Source organism: Pipra filicauda, unplaced genomic scaffold, assembly GCF_003945595.2.
Source record: "Pipra filicauda isolate LSUMZ 115617 unplaced genomic scaffold, ASM394559v2 scaffold418_size605597_pilon, whole genome shotgun sequence".
In the NCBI taxonomy this organism is placed as follows: domain Eukaryota; kingdom Metazoa; phylum Chordata; class Aves; order Passeriformes; family Pipridae; genus Pipra; species Pipra filicauda.
The window spans coordinates 267,517-288,249 of NW_024104552.1; the positions used below are offsets into that span (position 1 = coordinate 267,517).

Sequence of the window (20,733 nt, forward strand, 5' to 3'; positions counted from 1 at the left end):
ACTGCAGCAGATGAGAGAGAAGAAATATGCTTATTTTCTGGGCTAGTAATGTGTTATTCTACCTGTGTATCGAGCCCATACACAAATAATTGGAAATTTGCTGTCTTAATGGCTGTTGGGGTTTTTTATTGTACCTCTACCACTGTGTAGGTGAATGTGAAAAGGTTTTTGCACATGTATATATGTATTTTGGTAGACACTGCACAGCTAAAGCCTCTTTTAATTTTCTCTCTAATTTATTTTTAAATTTGTAACCCCCCAGGGGTAAATCCCTATTACATGATGTAAAACCATCTCTTCTACAAAGCAGCTTATTTGTTGATTTTTAATTTGAGCCAGCAAATGCAAAGCTGTAGCTTTTTTTCCAACACTGAGAACTCCTCTGTATATAACTGTCAAGTGTGTGTCTCACTGCAAAATTAGTAAAAAATGTAAAACTTAAACCTATCATTCTAGAAAGAGCAAAGAGAGGGTCTGTGTGAACCATATGTTAGACTTCTGAATCTTGAAACATTCTTAACAGGCAATTTGCTTTCAAATCTATATTACAGTTGGATTAGACTGAATATGAAGACTCACATTTTTAAAAGCTCAAGTGCTGACAGAAGTTAGGAGTTTGTTTTTTGAAAGGGGATCTCCATCAAAAGATGACAGTGTCTGAAGATGGCATTAATCTGTGCACTTACATAAATTCATGTTCACTGACATCAGTATGTTCTTTGCCTTGCTGGAAATGTTGCCCATAAACTAACTGGCACACCTTATGGTTTAATGTCTGTTTATATGACTTGCTGGAAGTCTTAGTCACAGACCTATTGTGGTAATAACAAAAACACGTGATCTGACAGAATCTCTCTTCTCTTAACATTCAGTGGGAAAGATGTTTATTTTAAAACACAGTATCTCATTCTAAACAATTCAGGTTAAAAAACAGCTTTAAAATGCCTTACCAGCTAGTTCAAATATAAGCATCTACATTTGGTTCTTCTGGCCTACAATGCTTACAACTCAAAATTCATGAATTAGTTTGCTTTGAGTAGTCATCAAAGGAAATAAAAAAACCTCCAGATTGTCTCTTTTTTATTTGGTTTTAAGTAAGTGTGATGGTTTTGTTCCCCTCATTTTTTTAATGCAAAGGTAATGTTTATTTCTGTTCAGGATGTAGGCCCCTGCATGAAGCTCTCAATTCCCTCTGCTTCTCCTTTTAGTCTTCACGAGTTAAGTCAAGGTTTCCCACTTATCTCCTTAACTACCATTTCACTTCTCTTTGTTGTCTGATTCACTAAGGATGCCTGCCATCTGTGATTGCTGTTCAGAGGTCCTGTCCTGCTGGCAGCTCCACACCTTCTCCAGCTTGTCTTACAATGTTGCCTTCTACGGGGTCACTTTTGCAAAAGTGGGACATTTGAATATGGTGCCTTTATTTCATATGTCAAAACCAGAACTCCACCTGCCTCTTCCTTGCTTTGTCCATAGCACTGGGCTAATAGTCACTGCAGATGATAATCTTCCTTGTGCCTATCTCCCTAGAAAGTTTCCCACTTTAAAAGTGATTCATTCCCTTCTATGAATTGTGGTGACACTGCCAAACAAGTAGAGAGCAGTTAACAAATAACAGTCCCCAAATTAACAATGTTAAATATGTATTGGTTTTTTGTAGCATCATAGCATTGTTAAGGTTGGAAAAGACCTTTAAAATCATTGAGTCCAACCGTTGACCCAGCACTGCCAATTCCACCACTAAACCATGTCCCTTAGTGCCGCATCCGCACACCTTTTAAATCCCTCCACCGCTTCCCTGGGCAGCCTGTTCCAATGCTTGACAACCCTTTCCATGAAGAAGGTTTTCCAGATGACCAATCTAAGCCTCTCCTGGCACAGCTTGAGGCCATTTCCTCTTGTCCTATCTCTTGTAATTTGGGAGAAGAGACCAACCCCCACCTCACTACAACTACAACCTTCTTTAAATGTGGTCTTGTCTGTAAACTGACTGAGGGTGCACTTGATCCCCTTGTCCAGATCATTGATAAACATATTAAACAGAACTGACCCCAGTACTGAGCCCTGGTGAACACCACTTGTGATCAGCTCAGATGTACCCTCATCGGTTCACTGGTTTTGCTAAACCTTGTAGATCTGCACAACTGATATGTTAATGATGAACAATAATAATAATGTGGACAGAGGGACCTTGGTCACAAACCAGACCTTTCTTACACTCTAAGAGGCAGGAGATGCAGCAAGGGAGTGGAAGCAAAGATGAAATGTGTTCCACTGAAAAAGATGCATCTCCTGTACAAGACTTTTTTCCAGGAACTAATTTTCTGGTTTATTTCTGTCATGCTAAATGTCTATACATACTCTGCTTTCTACTGGGCAAAACAAAGACGCTTGCTGTGAAGCTAAACAATGTTCTTCAGAGCTGTACAGTGCCTGCAAAAATTCATTTTGGTGTCACTTTTTACTCTGCCCAGCCTTCTCAGCTGAAACTGATCTTTTGCAGTTTGGAATATCTTGGAGCTGTATATCAAAGATAAGTTACTAAATTTTTGTCATTGGCAAGGAAAGGACTGAGAAAGCTAAAGAAAGAACTGTGTATGTCAGTTAAAATCGTAGAAGATTTAATTTCTGTTCCTGGAAACACTAACTTTACTCATTCACCTGAAGTCATAGCCATACATTCATTTTTAAAGCTAACCTATTTGGTCACATCTGAGCAGTACAGTGATCTGTGGTTGGAAATTGAAGAAAACCCTGGCAAACCAAAGGCACCAAGAGTCCTTAAGTTGTATCCATAGTCCATGCTAGGATAACCTATTGCCACTGCAGTTCTTGAGCCTACTGCTTCTTTCTGCTTTTGTAGGTACCATCAAGGTCCTGTTGTAACAAAAACAGATTCAGGTGGGATTTTTACTGTTAAAAGAAAGACTGCAGCTTGATGTCTTTGTTTTTTTAACTTTCTCTTTACAATTAAAATGACAAATCACTCTGAAATGTTAACAACACCTTTCCATTGCATTGATCTTTTCCAGTTGATGTTTTAAAGGCACTGTCTGGGCAGCATAAAAATTTGAGATATACTTTAAATACCTGTAAAGGATATATCTGTGTGGTTTTCGTAGGAATTAGAACATCTAATCTCAAATGCTTTTTTGAAAATATCTCCCTAAATAAATTTAAGAAATAAGATCCAAAGTATTCCTCTTTCTGCATGCTTAAACTATCGTAGAAGAACATAGACGTAGTCAAAATTCACATCTGAAAGATGGGATTTTCTTTCTCATGAGTTCTTCTGTTAGTTGGTGTAACAGGGAAGTGTGGTATGATTTATATTCAGTGTCTTAAATATTAGCCTACTCACCACCTTGTTTCTGCTATTTTTCTGCTGCTTACTGACAGAAAGAGAGTAAAAGAGAAAGAAAAGAAGAGAAGGGAGAGATGCAAGGAAGGAAGAGAGGGAGAAAAGGGAAGGAAGACTTTTTAGTGTTTACAGTTTTGCACTTGATGTCATTATCACCGTAACAAATAATTAGGTTGTTGTCTAATAAAATCCCACTGGAAGTGTGTATATGTGAACATCTGTTAATGAAAAAACATGAAATGATTCAGATGCTTTGTTCAAGTAAATGCCCATTCAAGTCACTTAATGGGGCTAGGATTTAACACCTAAGATTTCTGAATTAACTTCTGAAGTAATTGTCTGTTTTTCTGTGTTTGAATCTGTAAGACCTGAGATACGTGTGCTATAGAGAGCCTGCTGTTTCTGCCGTGGTATGGCAGCCTGTATATCACCAGGTCTATTTGAACAAGAGTGTGAAGACACTTGTGATGAAGGAAAATGAAGGAGACTTGTGAAGCCTGAGCAAGTTTTGGTGGGAACTGACGATAATGTTCCTTTTCTTCTGTATTATCCATCACATCACAGGCACGTAGAAAGGATACAGCAACATGAACAGATCTCCAAATAGTAGGGTTTTCTTTAAAACTTTCAAAACAGTTCAAATACTGTTTGTGGTACTTTGACAGTGCAAGTCAACCCTACTTAGATCCCATTTTAAGCTACAGACACTGAAAGACCTCTAGTCATACTGTGTTCAGTCACAGTCCATCCCCTTTCACAGTGGTATCTCATGATGTCTGGAGTTTACTGTAATGCAAATAAGTTACAGGTTTGCCCACCCTCACTAATGAGCTGTTTTCTTTTGAATGGAGAACAATAATAATCCCTAGCCTAGCATGAGGAATGCTTTGACCTTTTGAAAGTTGTGGGTTTGATCTACAGGCTGTATTGTACTGTCAGTCTTTACGTGGTGAAGATTAAATACTGTTGATTGACAGGGTTCCCATAGAAGGCAGCAAACCTGCCTGCTTCAGAAATCGACCCTAGGAGCAGAGCAACCTGTCACAAAAAAGCTATCTCAGTGCAACCTTTCTCTAAACAAGCCTGATACTTTGAACCTCTGGGATCGGAATAAGGCCCAAATGTGATGCTCTTACTCTCCTGATCTGTTATTCCATCTTATTTACAAATACTGGCAATCTTCCTCTCTGGCAAAACCCTGTTACATCATGTATGCAACATACAACATTTACCAGTGTGTATGGAAAGTATAAATTTATGTAATAGACTGCTCTATTATTTAACATTTTGTATGTACATATATATGTCTATATATAAAAAACTAAAAGTGAGAACACATATCCAGTCTACTCAAACTGCATTTGTTTTTCTTGCTGGTATTTATGTCTTAAGTGAAGTATCAGTCTGACATATTACTTTGTCAGGCTGGCTCTTCTAATATCTGCTATACAAATAGGGTGTGTTAGCTTTCACCTCCTTGCAGTATCTCTTTATAGGTGGTGCTTTTCAACTGCCTAGTGTAAATGTGAGAGATCTAGATAACTTCTCTCAACAGGTAGGTATTCTGGCATGTAAACCTAACTCTTACATAGATCTTCTTGTTCATTACCACAGGAGAAGAGAACTTGCTGGCAATTTTGAAAAGGAGATGGTGGAAGTACATGATCCTGGGGATAATAGATATAGAAGCCAATTACCTGGTAGTCAAAGCTTATCAATACACCACTCTTACCAGTGTACAGGTAAGGACTAAAAGGATTTTCCCTTTTGAGATAAGATAAAAGGTCCAATGGAGTCAGTGATGTAGTATCCATTGGTTTGAGTGAACTAATGCTAATTGCTGTCTCTGTCTTTTGTGTGACACATTTTATTATATTGGACTGTTTTTATTACTCAGTATTTTTCCAAATTGTACAAAAACATTCTGACTGTTATGTGCGGTGAACAAAAATGTTATGTGCAGTGAACAAAAACTAGGGTAGTGATTTCTCCAAAGATCCAACCTGGATATTTTATGTAGAGGTGCAAAAGGATCGGGCTTCTTCCAGTTTAGTGGAGAAGTGAATAATAGAAACATTTTTAAGACACTTGAAGTTGTCTGTCTTGGGAAATCATTGCATACTTCATTGCTACTTGTTCTAAAACAAACCTACTGCTTCTTTACATTGTCTTTAAATATAGAGTAACACTAGGTAGTGTTCGGTGTATTTTACACCTTACTTGCCTGAAGTTTGCATTAGAGACAATGAAATAAAGGAGCAGAACCAGAGCTAGTTAAGAATATATATCTTCCATAGTTGAAAAGTGATATGGGAAGATACTGAGCTGCTTTAGCTGAACAAGAAGCAAAAATAGAAGAAAACTATGAATTCAAGAAATTTGAATATGAGGTTTATGCTAAATATTCACAAGTGCTTCTACCATCAGAATCTGAATTTGAGAATCCTTTGAAACATGCCTAGACAATGTAATATTGCTTTTAACACTTTTTCAGATCAGATTACAAAGTATAAAGCTTAAATCCACATAAACCTCACACTGTCTGATTTTATACCCACTAAAAGCCTCGAAGAGGAAAGCAAACTGAATTGCTTCTTTAGCATGATTGACTCACAGCATGTAGAAACAATGGACTGAGCAAAGCCACCAACAGGCACATATCAGAGGTTCGTCTGGCCAGACTCATGAAACACCAGTTCCAGTAGATGCAGACCCTCACACTAGCAGTGCAATGACCATGGCCTTTAGTGTAAGAGATCAAAAGCTACAGTGTGATGAGGAAGCAGACAGGAGAGTTCAAGGGCATTGCCTGTGCCTTGACAGGGAATTTGTTAGCTGAAATCATCCATATTCTTTTAGACCGAGAGAGAGAAGAATGGTGGATCAGGAGAACTCTCAGAGAGCACAGACAGTATCATGTCCAGTTTTAGACCTCTTCTACATAAAGATTACAACAGCGTTCAGGTCTCTTTCCCATGTAGCTTGAAAGAAGGAAGAGATAGAATCTTGAATGCTGTCAAGCTTTTTTCCAGGCATGGAATAAATAAGTGTCACCTTTTCCCATAGTTGTCCTTGCTTGCTCGGATACATGTGGAGTGACTGGGAATACCTGCTGCGTTTTAAATTCATTTCATGCCTTAATATGAGTGAGCTTCTAAGTGACAAGCCCCAAGATATGGTGAGAACAGGGCAAGTATGAGGTAATGCATTAAGATGTTGAATCAAATGACAAATTTTCTGAAATGCAGCCAAACACCCTATTTCGTTTAAAGATGAAACAGAAGCAGCTCAGGGGATTATTCAGCGTTGGTCAAAGTGTGTCATGGTATGGAATGAAGACTGAAGAAATGAAAATCAGAAGATGAAAAAGGGAAGCTTTTTCTAGAATCTGATTTCTGAAGAAGAAACAAACAGGACCACTCTCTCAAGAGCATCTCCTGCAGGAGCACTACCTGTGAGGCCATAAATGCTTGCTGGCACATAGCGAGAAATGTTCAAATCCTTTCAGAACTGAGACCCACTAAACTATTGCTACCTACCACAGATCAGCATGACTTTGACTGAAGGCTGTGGGAACTATGCCTGTGTATACATTGGCTGAGAATCGAGCCCTTCATGTCAATTCTGAGGGACTTTATACTCAACGAACTGTACATCAAGGCTTTTTTGATGGGGAAAATACAAGAGTTCTTGAAATTGTCACTTCAGCAAATGAGAAATCTTGAGGTATTTTTATAGTGGTGATATGGGGGTACATGAACCATTTCAGTAGAAAATCAGTTTTAGAGCATTTTTTTTTTCCACATGACATCTCTGCAAAACCAACATGCAAGTGTACTGTGCTTGTGGTGCTTTTAGGCAAAAATCATTACACTGGTCCCAGCAAAATACTAATGTTCAATGGTAAAAATATACCTATATTACAGTTGCCTTGAGTTCAGCTTCACCAAAAATCTCCAAGCATTCAACAGCCTTGTTTGCCAAGTAGCTTTAAACTCTTGAGACTGTCAGTTTTTAGTTTATACTCCATCTTTTTTTTTTATATTTGGTATTATCTCATCATGGTTCTTGGAACAGACTGAAAATGGCAGCCTACTTTTCCACACTGTTTCACACACAAGTTTTTCCTATATTTTACTTCAAGATTCTCTTTTGACTTTGATCTGGAAAACAAGGATTTTCTAATAAACCTTCCTATATGTCTTTCACTGCATGCCTTCAGAATCACAGTGAGCAAGGACACATAGGCATAAATCAGAGACGAATATGGTACCTAACCTTTACTTTTGGACATGCTTCTGATTATTTCAAAACCTCGTGTACTCTATAATTACTGTCTGAGAATGTGGCACTCAGCTTAATCATAAGATGAAAGCAAAGTACTGTGAAGCCTAGAAACACATAATTTTCCTCTTTAAGAAAAGAACCCAACAAACAACTAAAATACCTCCCTTATAAATTAGGTGACATAAAAACTAGATTGAAAATCAATGCACTATTTATGTTTCAGTTATAAGTGTTGGTCAGTTGCTAAGGATAAAATCCAAGGTACCCTTTAGGTACCAACAGTGCAATCCAGGGACAACTAGATTTAATGGAACAATCCAAGAAACCCACACCTAATTGTCTACATATCTAAAATGTCATGGACATCTAACATCCATTGATTTATGTGTACAAACCTGATGCTCAGAGTATGATCCTGGGACATGAAAACATGTGTTTGAACATATCAAGTTGCTTTTTCTTTGGTAGCTTTAGGTTCTGTTTCTCTACATACCCAGAGGGATTTTCTGTTGATGGAAATAAATGCCTAAATACCTGCCTCCATTTTAAAATTCAAAAGCTAAGTATTCTTGCACCGAAGTACCCCAATGAACTCAATTTTTTAGATATGATCTTAGCATGCCTCAAGTGCTTGCAGAAAGCCTTGAGTCCTTTCTGAATTGCAAGGGTGGACCTACATGTTTCATAAAGTCACACATTTTAAAGCAGTGGCCCACAGAAAGGGCTTGACTTAACTCCATCTCAGCTGAGGGGATTGAAACTCAAGCTTCCCACAGACATGCAAATGCTCAGGCTTGTAACTGAAGACTGTTCCTTACAGGTACATTTAAAAAACTGAATATACCAGGTAAAAGGCTCAGTAGTTTGTTGATAGATCCATTTGATATACAAAACCATGTATTTAGAGAAGTACAAGTCACACTTCATGCTATCAGACATGTGTGTCCTGATTCTCAGATGCAAAATAATCTTTAGTTTCTCTTTGATGTATTATTCTAACTTGCAGTAGATTTTGCAGCCTTTTTGCAAGTCAGCTGTAGCAGGTACAGAAAGTACACTAAACACTCACTTGTACACTAGCATCTGATCCCATGGACTTGTTTTAAAACCTATATACTTAACTTTCAGGACTGCTTCTCATATTTATCCTAATGGGTTTTAAAACAACCCTGGTGTCAGCCTGTGGAAGGTTTAATAATTATTCAAGAAAAATGTTTTAAATACTGTTAGAGACACCTTTTATACAGCAGATAAAATTAGTTCCCCCAGAGGGAATTAAAAGATTCTGAAGTTATTGCAGTTATTGCAGTCCATTTAGATCTAGATATTAAATTTCCCTGAAATTATGTTCTGACTTCAACTTCCCTGTACTTCATTTGCAGTGTACCACACACATACATCCTATAAGTCCATAATGTCTTCCACTAGGCCTGTTATGATACTAACATTTGTAACCTTTGCTGCCAGTTAAGTGCTTTCTCTTCATACCAGGCTGAGTTTTGAAGCAGACTGCCCTCTTCCTTCTCCCCATTTTCCTCACATTAATTAGCTCTCCTTGTTGCAATACAGTGTTCTATCCATCTGTATATTACACTATTGCATTGCACTCTCTAGAGGTGATGTTGTTCTTTTTCTATGTTATGATATCACAAAGAATCACAAAGATTACTTCTTCAATACCTTGTATAGTAGTACTGTAGAATATGGATACAATGTCACAAGAAATAAGGCACTGTCAAAGAGAGAGCTATGCTTCCAAATAGTGATTTATCTGGTAATTTATTCCTTGGGCAATCAAGTATTTGATTGGCATGATGAAAACAAAGGTAGTAAAAGCTGGGATTTATAGAGACCAGGAGACAGACAATAAGACAATGATACTGATGTTCTCGACTACTCTTAGATCACTATGAGGCTCAGCAGTACATCATACTTCCAATTACCTCTGGCAGTTTTCATATCTCAACAACTGCCACCAGAAAAGGAAAGGAGTCAGCAGTAAGTGCTTGTTATAGGAGCTGGATGGCAATAGACTTTACTTTGTTCTTGGTCCCTGAGGACTCAAAGTACATTGAGGCAGATGATTTTAAATAATTTTGAAGCAAAACTGGGAGGCAAGGAGCAGGGGATGTGCAATATTGAAGTTGTTGATCCACCTTGTCCAGTGGCTGCTAATGTGAAATATCTCAAAAGCAGAGATTAATTCCATTCCTTCCCTTCCTCCTCTCCTCCTATGAATGTAAAGATTGACCATACTTTCCTGATCTGCTTCAGGGCCATGAGGAAATACTGCAGTGTTACTAAATTTTGCAGATCAGCATTTTGCAGAAGTGTTGCATACTGTACATTTATACTGTGAGGGGCTGTGCTGTGCATCTTGTATCTGATTTACTGTCACACTTTGAGTTACGGTTGTCTTTTAACCTGTGCTTTGCAAAGCAGCCCTTACAGTATCCACATTCTCTGTACATGGGTTTGGAGTAAACAGAGCTCCCAGTATCCTGACTTCCTGCCTCTACTGGCAAAATTCACCGAGAGACAAACTTTTTACTAAAATAAATATGCAAAATCTCATTAAAATCGTGGAGCTGTGCCCATTACAACAGCAGAGGTTTTGGCATTCTATGCTCATTTTGCATATTCTGAGAGGTGACATGCAAAAAGAGAGGTTATTCTGCAGGAGATATCCCCGATTTTTCCTAGGCCAGGATCTAATCCCCCACATAGTTTACAGCAGCTGGTGATGTGGAGAAGTTTTTAATGAGTAACCTTGAGAAAATGGTCTCCCAAGCCATTATCCAGTCAATTTACTTAGAAGCAAAACAGAAAATAGGAGTTTTTTTAATGCAGAAAAGAGCTGGGTTAGAATGATCTTTTTCTGACAGTGGTATGTAAAATCAGAGGAAGAAGTCAATTAAAGCAAAGACTGTTTCTGTGGTCAGTCTTCCTGGTATTTGAACATATCCTGTATAAGCACAGCTGGAGTTCATGTCTTGAGACAAGATGTTGAAGAGGTGTTTTTTTTTTTTAAAAATCAAGATGTGATTACTCCTGTTGGTCGTAAAGCATGTCTTTGTGTAGAGAGTTGGGAGCAGAGGAACTGTGGGTTGCATGTGGCCACTACCTGTTATTTAACATAACTTCAAGAAGCCACTAAATTTCTTCTGTGTAGACAGAAAGCTGAAGCTGTGATAATCCTCGTCTCAGGTTCTGATACACACAAGTCAGATGAGGTGAAGGTCTCTCACTAGTCAGACTTTTGAGTGAGTTTCCTTGTCCACAGGAAGAAAAGAAAATACTGAGAACAGATGAAAGAAACTGATAGGACAGTTCTAGAAGCATCAAGAAAGAAACAGAGATCTTGTGGGCAAAATGCTGATTTAAAGAGATTTCAGATTGGGAGAAGTCTTCTGGCTTTTGTTTTTTCTACATCATGGAAATAAACATTTGTACATTTTTTTTCATACGAATGACATCACTAACAGATTCTTTCACCAATATCACTACCCAAAGTACCATACATTTTGACTGAATGAACAGTTAATGGTTTTACATTAATTTTGTGATAATAGAAAAACCATGTAAGAAAGTGGTTATGTTGTGATGAGGTAGCAAATAGAAACATGAAAGGTAAAAATGGTGTTCCTTTTTTTATTTGAATTGCTTGAAATAACCCTGTCAGAGATGCTGCCAGCATCCACACCTTTCCTGTTGGTCACAGGGCAGCATAATTGCCACACACCTCCCCTGGCAGCTGGCAGCCATCTCTGTGAGGGTTCACATCTCATCTGCTTGTGTACAGTTGAATCAAGTGTGTATGATATTGTGAAGGTGGTGTGAAAACTGGAAGAGAAAAAGCCCTTGGATGGGCAGCAAACCCTTCTTTCCTTTGAAAGAACAAAGAAAATGACAGCAGGTGTGTCTCTTACTGGATATAGCACTTGCTGTTGTGTTAAAATTTCCTGGTTACATGCTGAAATTCTGTATCCATCATGAGCGTTTTACCATACAATGTCTGATGGATACGACACTGATTTTACTGATCCCTCTGCCCTGGAGAGTAGGCTAAGTAGCGGGTGCAGCTGATTCTTCGCATGCTTTGCTGGAGGGCAGCACTAATGAGAAACTCCTAATGTGAAAAAAAGGGCTTATAACTGGAGGGGGAATCCAATGAATATTTAAAAAGGAAGATTCAGCTCAGCTGTTCCCATAGGGAGTTTGCTGACCAGCTTTTTTTCTTTTTGATATCGCTGCAGATCAGCAGTTCACCTTCTATATTACAGACCTTTCTTCTAAAGCTTTCCAGCTCTCCTTTCCAATGACTAACAGTACATTTGTGCTATAGGTGTGCAAACACATGCTGAATTTGTGAGACCAGAGACTAAATATTTACTGTTAGCGAGACAGTATTTGTCTACGATTCACAAGTGTAATAAAGTCAACATAATTTAACAAACAAGTAATCAGAGGAAATATGTTTCGATATTGTGTTTCATTGACAGTCTTATATGCAGTGTGATATCTTTTAGAGTCAAATAATAATCTTCAATCTCTACAAAAACATAACATTCTTATAATAGAAAGAAATTTCTGTAGGACTGTATATCAATAGATTATATATTTTTGTATCCTGCCTTCTAAAGCTGCCCTATTCAGAGATGTGACTGAAGAAAGCATCAAAGAACATGGTCTGCACCACCCCATGGCAACATAGGAAATATGTTTTCTTTTAGGTTAGTGAGATCTAATAACTTCTGTGATTAACAGGAATGTTGATTGAAATCAGATAGCTCATTAATTTAACTTAGTGACAGAGTATAGGCAGTACCTTTTGAATACACAATTAAAAAGAAAGAAAATATCAAAGATTATTCTTTGAGAAATATTGATAAACAACTGACCTTTATGTACTACAAATGAAATTCAAGCTACACATAATCTGTCTTTGTTACTGTAAAAGCTTTGTAATCAGAAAAATTGCAATTAGGTATTATATTTTTAAATTAGCTGAAATAACTAAGAACAAACAAAGGAAAGAAAAAATGCAAAAAAATCACTAACAAAAAAGCCTAATTGGAGGTGAGGTAATCCTCAATTTCATGTGTTTTGTCTGTAGAATACACAAGCATTTTTTCTTCTATTATACAGGTTTATCTGAGAAAAAAACAAAGGCAGAGCAAATTTAGTCCATGAGAAATGAAATGTAAAGCAATACCTGAAAAAGAGTTAAGCGATATGTACTAGGTTATCTTATTGCTTGTATTGTAGTAACCTAATTTATTTCTGTCCATCCCATTGTTTAAATGTAGGTATAAATTAAGCACAACTGAAGAATTATATAATTTCAGTGAACATTACCTATGTTTCATGTTTGTATCTGTTGATACTGCAGCATTCCAGATAGCAATTTGTGGATTAGACTTTGGACTGCCAGCCCCAAAGAGGTGTTTTCTAGCTGTTATCAGCATTGTTTATTTGTGACACGTTCTGTTCATGCATCCTTTCATGTTAGTGCTTAAAAGACACGCATTCACATACTTGAAAGCACAGCTACGTTTAAATATTTATAGAATGAGAGGAATTTCTAAAATCTGCCTCTAGAAGACTTTTAGAGGGAATTTGCATGTTAAAGTACACACGCTGCAGGTACAAGTAACTTTTAAACTCCTTAAACAATTTATACTTACAGAACTGCTCAGCTTTGAAGAGATCTCCAACATGGTCCAAATTTTGTGGGAAAGGGAGCGAGAATGAGATTATTTAGCATCCTGTCCAATCACATCTTGAAAACCTCTGGTGATGGGGACTCTACCACATCTATGGGGAGTTTGTTTCAATGATTGATTGTTCCTAGTGTAAAAAAAATTTCTTCCTCTATTGAAATGAAACCTCTCCCAGTTCAACTTGTACCAGCTGCCCCTTTTCTTCCCTCTACTCTGCTCTTGTGAGACGCCACCTGGAGTACTGCATCCAGCTCTGGGGACCTCAGCACAGGAAGCACATAGACTTGTTGAAGCAAGTCCAGAGGAGGGCCACAAAGATGATTAGAGGAATGAAACACACCTCCCATGAGGAAAGTTTGAGATAACAGGGATTGTTCAGTCTGCAGAAGAGAAGGCCCTGGAGTCACCTGGTAGCTTATGACAGATCTGGAGAGGGACTTTTTACAAGAGCATGTAGTGATAGAACAAGGGGCAATGGCTTTAAACTAAACAAACTGAAAGAGTGCAGGTTTACATCAGGCACTAGGAAGAAATTCTTCCCTTTGAGGGTGGTGAGGAACTGGAACAGGTTGCCCAGAGAACCTGTGGATGCCCCATCCCTGGAAGTGTTCAAGGCCAGGTTGGATGGGCTTTGAGCAGCCTGGTCTAGTGGAAGCTGTCTTTGCTCATGGTAGGGGATTTGGAACTGGATGAACTTCAAGATCACTTCCAACCCACACCATTCTATAATTTTGTGATTCTATGATTCTCCATGTGACTTCTGTTAAAAAAAGAGCCTCCATCTTCTTTGTAGCCACACTTTAAGTAGTAGAAAACTGTGGTGAGGTCAGAAAACAGTGAGTTAAGCTCACCTGTTCAATGCTAGATTGGGAGGGAATGAGATGGAGTCATTCAAACCATCAGGGATAGCTGTGAGCAGTGTAAGGAGTACCTGACCCTTTACTGTTTGGTACCACCTTCCCTCTGTCTTCAGCAGAGATGATAGGTACAGTGTGTGCCAGTGCAGCTGCTGAAGAGCAGACATGCAGCAAGTGCAGGCATGATGACATGAGTGTGGATTGAGAGAGTAGGTGTTGAGCTGTGTCCACATCCCATAGGTTACACTGAAGAGTGCACTTCCCTCAGATGTGTGCTAGGGCTATGCTGGCAAAGTGCAAAAATCTCCAGTGCATGAGAAATGTGCAGTGAATGTTATCCATGCAGCAGTGACCATCTGTGCTGGCTAGATGAGCCCCCTTCCTCCCTCCACTGACAGAAGGCTGTGTGCCACCCTGCCCACACCGTGTGCCAGGATTTAGTGCGTATGCCTGGTACTCCTGCCACCATCCCTCCCTACCCCAGGAGCTGGCTTCTCTCAGCTGCACGACTTCTGAAGTTGTTCTTGTGTATGTGATATGTTGCATATGCATGTCTTTGTGAAGCCTGGTTACCCAGTGTGAGCTGGGGTACACACTGTGTTGTGCTACAGTCTCTGCAGGGGCAGAGCAGGCACCCTATGCAACCAAAGGAGCTTGTCACAGTTCTTTCAGGCTTTGTTGCTTTTTGTGCTTGGTTTGTGGAGGATGGCATTTTTAGGACTGCTGGAGAAAGTTTTCACTATAAAGAGGCCTAACCATGACTTTTAGATGATTAGCTCTAACTTTAAATGCAGAACCTGCTTTTAGCATAGAGCATTCCCATTTGTAATTTCCCTCTTCTGTTCTGCAGCTCTTTGGAACTACTTGAGCCTCCCAAGAGCACATGGTCCCACTGCTGAACTGGTTATCTTCTGAAGGCTTTGCCTCTCACTGTCTGGAAAATCTTTGAAATGGATGGGTTTCCACTGTGCACACTTGTTTTTCAAATGAATTTTCAGGGAAATTATCCTTAGTCCAAAAATTGACTTTTATATTTTTGCTGATCCCACAGATTCAATATTTATTACATAGGTATCTCACATGTAAAAAATAGTTTTCTAAGCAATAAAATTCTTGAAATCATACAAAAATGGTTTTCTCTTCAAATAACACATGGATGGGCAAAGAAGTTTAAAGGGATGTGTCTTTATTTGATAACAGTGTGATTAGTGGTAAATCATACTAAGAAAGCAAGTAACATGTAATAGGCCCAAAGGAAAGAAAAATCAAATTGCATTACCTAAAATCAAGGTAACAACATCTGAAGTAGTTTTCCAGAGTTATGGAAACAGTCTAGTCCTTTGGTTGTTCCAGAAATTTTCACTAGGAAGAAGATGCAATCATATAGCTCTGATCCGTGCTATTTCAATTGGCACTGAACAGTAGTGTATCCTGCACAATTTGTTAAATCCCATTATTAGTCCACAGATTCGCAACTCTTAATTAGCTGTATCCTTTTAGGAAGTCAAGCTTCTTTGGGTGTTTCTTACCTGGGATTTTTGTTTCCAGGTGACATACTGGTAGTTTCTAAAAATATTTTAATTTGAAAATCTCAAGGTCCCCTTACAAACATTCGGTGCATTTCTTTTTTTGTCACAGGTTCTCTGGGTTTAGTGCTGGATGTCTCAGGAAAAAAAACAACTAACCACAAATTAAAGATGATGTTTCACAACATTTCTTTGAGAAAGCTCATTCCAAGGGTCTATTGGCAAGAAGATTGAGTTTCTTGTACTGCAGACAGTGGTTTTTAAGTTTTGGTTTGTTTTTTTTTCTTCAGAGGCATATGGAACTCTATTTTCACAGAATTAACAGTCCCCACAGGGGGCAGATTTTTCATAAGCGTGCTGCATGCAGAAAACCCCTGATTTACACGGTCAGATTTAATAAATCTGGTCAACCTGTGTGTTATGAACATTCCTACTATTTGGACTGAAGTGACTGAAGTAAAACATATGTCTAGACTGCAGGAAAACTGCCCTCAGTCTTTGTCTGTTAATCACCAGAGGTGAGGACCAGATGGAGTGGTGTGGCTCTTTTTTAGCCCAGGTTTTCTTCCCATGGATTTGAAATATGCATCTGAACCAAAGAGCAAGGTGGTGCTTTTGAGCCTTATCATAGAGCAACAGCTCTCCCGAGTTTCTGGAATAGTTGTGAACTGTCTTATCCTCTGTCTGATGAGTGACATAACCACTTCAATACGCTTTCTGTTTGTAGAAAGTGCTATTACAAACTAAATAACACTGCGTCCCTCACTTCCCTCTGCTGAAATCTATCCTATTATTTTAGGGCAAAGTATTTGCAGATTGATTTGTTGATTTTTTTCTCTCTTTCATGACAGCTTCTAGACTGCTTTGTCATCCCAGTGGTGATACTTCTCTCCTGGTTCTTCTTACTGGTACGATACAAGGCAGTACATTTCATTGGGATTGTGGTCTGCATTCTGGGCATGGGCTGCATGGCAGGAGCAGATGTCCTTGTTGGGAGACAGCAAGGAGCAGGTAAGTAAGGATGTATGGGTTGTGTGGCCAATTTCTGCCCAGAGAAACCATTGACCAAAATGTGTCAGACTGGGGTCAAAAAGAGAGGAAATTTGTCAAGAAACCCTGTGCCTTCACGTATCCAAAGCACTGCATCGTTCAAAGTTGCCTCTGTCAGAAGGGAAAGAGAACAAAAATGAGTCAACACTTACAAGTCAGTACTGCTGCAAACACACTTTATGGGCCCTGCAACACAGGTCACCCTCTGGGCAAACTGGGGGGACAAGCTTAATATTTGTAGTTTCATTCTTTTTTGGCTTAGTTGTTTAACTGCAGACCTCAGTTGCTTCCTTTCCAAATTGGCTACATCTCTGAGTCATAAGCATCTCTCACATCCACTGCATGCTCTTACTTCTCAACTTTACTTGCTTTTTCCTATAGAGGTGGGGTCACTGGGTAGGGACTAAAAGACACTGAACTTATATACTACCAATTGCGTTTTGCACACAGTCTCAGAGTAAAGTTTAGGATTTGCCTGAATCTTTGTTGAAAAGAACTTTCTTGTGTGTAAAATGTTCTTTTTTTATGTGTGGCATCAAATGAATAATGTGTGTGTAGCTATAAGGCAGACTAGACAGAGTTAGATTTCATCGATCAACTTCCCCTGTCACATTGATTTCTCTAGTGCCAACCCAAATGATGTGGGAAGGCTGGAAATTCTTTTCAAAGATTGTCAATTAGGCACAGTTTTCATTCTTAATTAAAAGCACTGAATTGTGAGCTGAGCATAATACACAGGGATTTAAAATTCTTGACTCAGCTTTCTGAATACAAATGCAAGTGCTGTAAGAACTGCATTTGCCAGGATGCTACTAAATAGAACAACAAAGTGTATGACAATACTCACTGCATCTCCCTGCCCCCTTTTATCCCTGCACTTTACTCTCAATGAAGACCTTTAATTCATTGGTGTCATCCAGAAGTAGTCCTGTCCCAGCTAAAAAGGCAAGAATGTACTGTTTAGTTGGCCAGCCAAAGCTGTATTGGGAATGACTGATTTCAGAGGGTTTGAGATTTCAACCCTGGATTCCAGAAGAAACATCTTTTGTCCCAGTAATCTAGAGAGTAACATGCTAGAGTGGATGAGTTGTGGATCCAGTAGGAGCATGTGGGGCAATGGACCTCAGCAGACAAGGAACAGATTGAAGAACACTGACACTTTGCCATCCAGCTGCAATAATTAGATGTTATTTGCTATAATTCATTATTAAAGCTTGGGTATAGCTGTTAGGTAAATTTGTCCAGAAAAATCTGCTAACATGCATTATTGCCTTTTCATTTGGACTACACGTGGAAGACTGTGTCCATGCTTATTGCTGCACAGAGACCCTGCAGCTTTTTTTTTTTCATGGCAAAATGATGCTATTAATGATGTTATTTTTAACAGAGTAAAATAGATTGTCTGGTTTAATTTCTCTGAAAGGGTAAAACTACACATTAAAATTATACAAATAAAAAGAAACATTGGTGGAAAAGAAGAAAATTATTGAAACTCTTCATTAATGAGTTCTATACCATTTATAGGATATTTCCTAGAACTGGGCAAACTAAAGAAAGGAAGAAACCAAAAGCAATGATGCTTTAGTAGTCCTCCGTAAACTTCTCTGTTTATATGGTAGAGAACGAGATCTATTGACACCTGTGTGCCCTTGTTGACCACACTACTTACTGTATTAGAAAAAACATAAGGCGCTGCTAGGCACTTACTGCATAAGGCAATTTAGTCTACCAACTCTTACAGTAAGGGAACAAGAATTTAAAATGCATTACTGAGAGATTAACAGGTATTTTCCAAATATATCTGCAGGAATTAGGCATAATGTGCACACATGATCTCAATTTTCAATAAATATATGGTAGTTTACCTCTTTTTATTGTATCCTGGCTGATGTTTTGCACATTACTCAATTGGAAAAGCAATTACTATCACATACTTAGTGCTCTATCACCTTACGTGCCAAGTATACAATAAATTAACACTTTTCTGAACTCGTGGGTTACCTTGGTACTTGTGCTCCTGTAGTATACAAGGGGTCTAAGCCACAGAGGTCCAAGCGTTTCCTCCAGGTTTTTCAAAGCACTTCACAGCTTTGGCTTACCACAGTCTCTGAAAAACAGTCACATCAGCCCTATTAATATGTGTATGAGTGTATGTTCAGTCTAAAATGGGACACATTAAGACTGGTTTTAGATATTATAATCATCAGTAATTACAAACAAAAGCAAAGAGAAACACCTCCTAATGACGAGGATTAAGGTAAACATGTGACAAAGAGACCTAGTGAGAGTGTGAAAAAAATTATGTCAGAACACAATTAATATTTTAATTATGTGTGTTACACTGTAGTACTATAACTAGTTCCCAAAACATTAAGTCCTCTCTTAACTATATGACTTCTTCTTCCAGAGAACATTAAATATGCTACAATGATTAATGCAAAGCTTATTTTATCAGGCTATTCCTCGTGTTTCTTCTGAAGAATGACTTACACCATTAAATTGGTCAAATACAACATATTTCCTTCATAATGAAACCAGTAGATGCACGAGGAGTTTACCTCCATGAAAATATGTCTATAATGATATTTCAGTCTTGGGGGAAATTTCCAAAGTCTTGGCCTCTCAAGGAAGCAAAGAAAAGGCATTTGACAACCAGGAGAATAGTAATTGCTAGGAAAGAAAGCAATATTATAATTTACAACATTTTTATGCCAGTATGTAAAGTTTTGATGCACTACCTCTTAAGTACTACTCTAGTCACTGCATTTCAAAAAGAAATAAAAAGAAAATAAGCCTATTTAAGCAATGGAGAAAGGTGAGAAAGCCATTCAAGGGCATAAAATGGCTTCAGGATGGAGAGACTATAGGCAGACCAGGACTTTCCATCTCTCAGAAAAAGCAAGAAAGAGACAGAATATGATAAAAGTATATGAAGTCTTCAGCAGTATGGAGAGGGTCAATACAGAGTAATTCTTAAATATTTCCTTCAGTTATAAACTTATAGGATGACTAATGTAGTTTTGAGGTATCCAGCACCACCATTAAAAACATGAAGTACTTCTTAATAGTAGGCCAAAAATATATGGACTTTACACAAATAAAAGAAGAATCCTTCGAGATCTATGAAGTTTGATGGTCTAATGCAACTGCCGTCTCAGAAAATGCCTGATCTACTGAGAACTGGCTGATAAAAGTCCCTCTGTGCTTCCCTGTTTATTTAAGCTCTCCTCAGCCCCTCTGTGCTGCTGAGTATACCAGAGGAGGTTCCAATGCCAGAGACTAGTGCTCTGAACAGATCTTGGCTCCCTCTTCTGGGAAAGCCCTGAAGGTTGAGGCTCACTCTCAGCACGAGTAAACTTTGGGGAGAGCCATCACAATGTGATGCTTGAGGCCGTCCCATCCGTATGAAAATGCTCAACCTCTTAGCTGCCTCTGGTTCACAGATGCAAAAGGATGATATTTTTGTGCCAGCAGTTCACCACAACCAAGCTCTAAGGTCGAAAGCTTTTTCAGCAATACTTCCCTGAAGTGTCAGTGGGTAGCTGTGACAAATACCAAATGAGTGAGCTCAGTGAGGAATCATTGGAGCCATGTGAAATATGAAGCGCATCAGGTATGAAGAGGTTTTATAAAGTGCTGATGCTTGTTTTAAATTGAGAACATCTTCTGTGACTAATTGCAAAAGAAGGTTAAAAAGAAAAAAGAAAAAAAAAAGCCAACCAAATCTTTAAAAGATAAATGGTCAATTCTAAGCATGCTGTCAGTCAAGAAACATGCAAAACAGAAATTAAGAGACTGAATGAGTATGTGAAAGAGAAATTTAGTAATGTTTGCTAAATACACAGAAGCCACATCTGAGCTGAAAAATGTTGGAGACTAAGAGAGTATTACTGGGAATATTTTAAACTTTACTCCATTCTTCTTTGTTC

The 20,733-nt window shown here is 38.5% G+C and overlaps 1 protein-coding gene across 1 annotated transcript in view; it reads left to right on the forward strand.

The window, feature by feature from the left end:
• The window catches only part of SLC35F1 (solute carrier family 35 member F1), a 217,865-nt gene that overhangs the window by 164,017 nt on the left and 33,115 nt on the right, over positions 1 to 20,733 (forward strand). The window contains exons 3-4 of the mRNA XM_039385518.1: positions 4,976 to 5,103; positions 16,606 to 16,765. Coding sequence (XP_039241452.1) covers positions 4,976 to 5,103; positions 16,606 to 16,765 — 288 coding nt within the window. The remainder of the gene's footprint in view (positions 1 to 4,975; positions 5,104 to 16,605; positions 16,766 to 20,733) is intronic.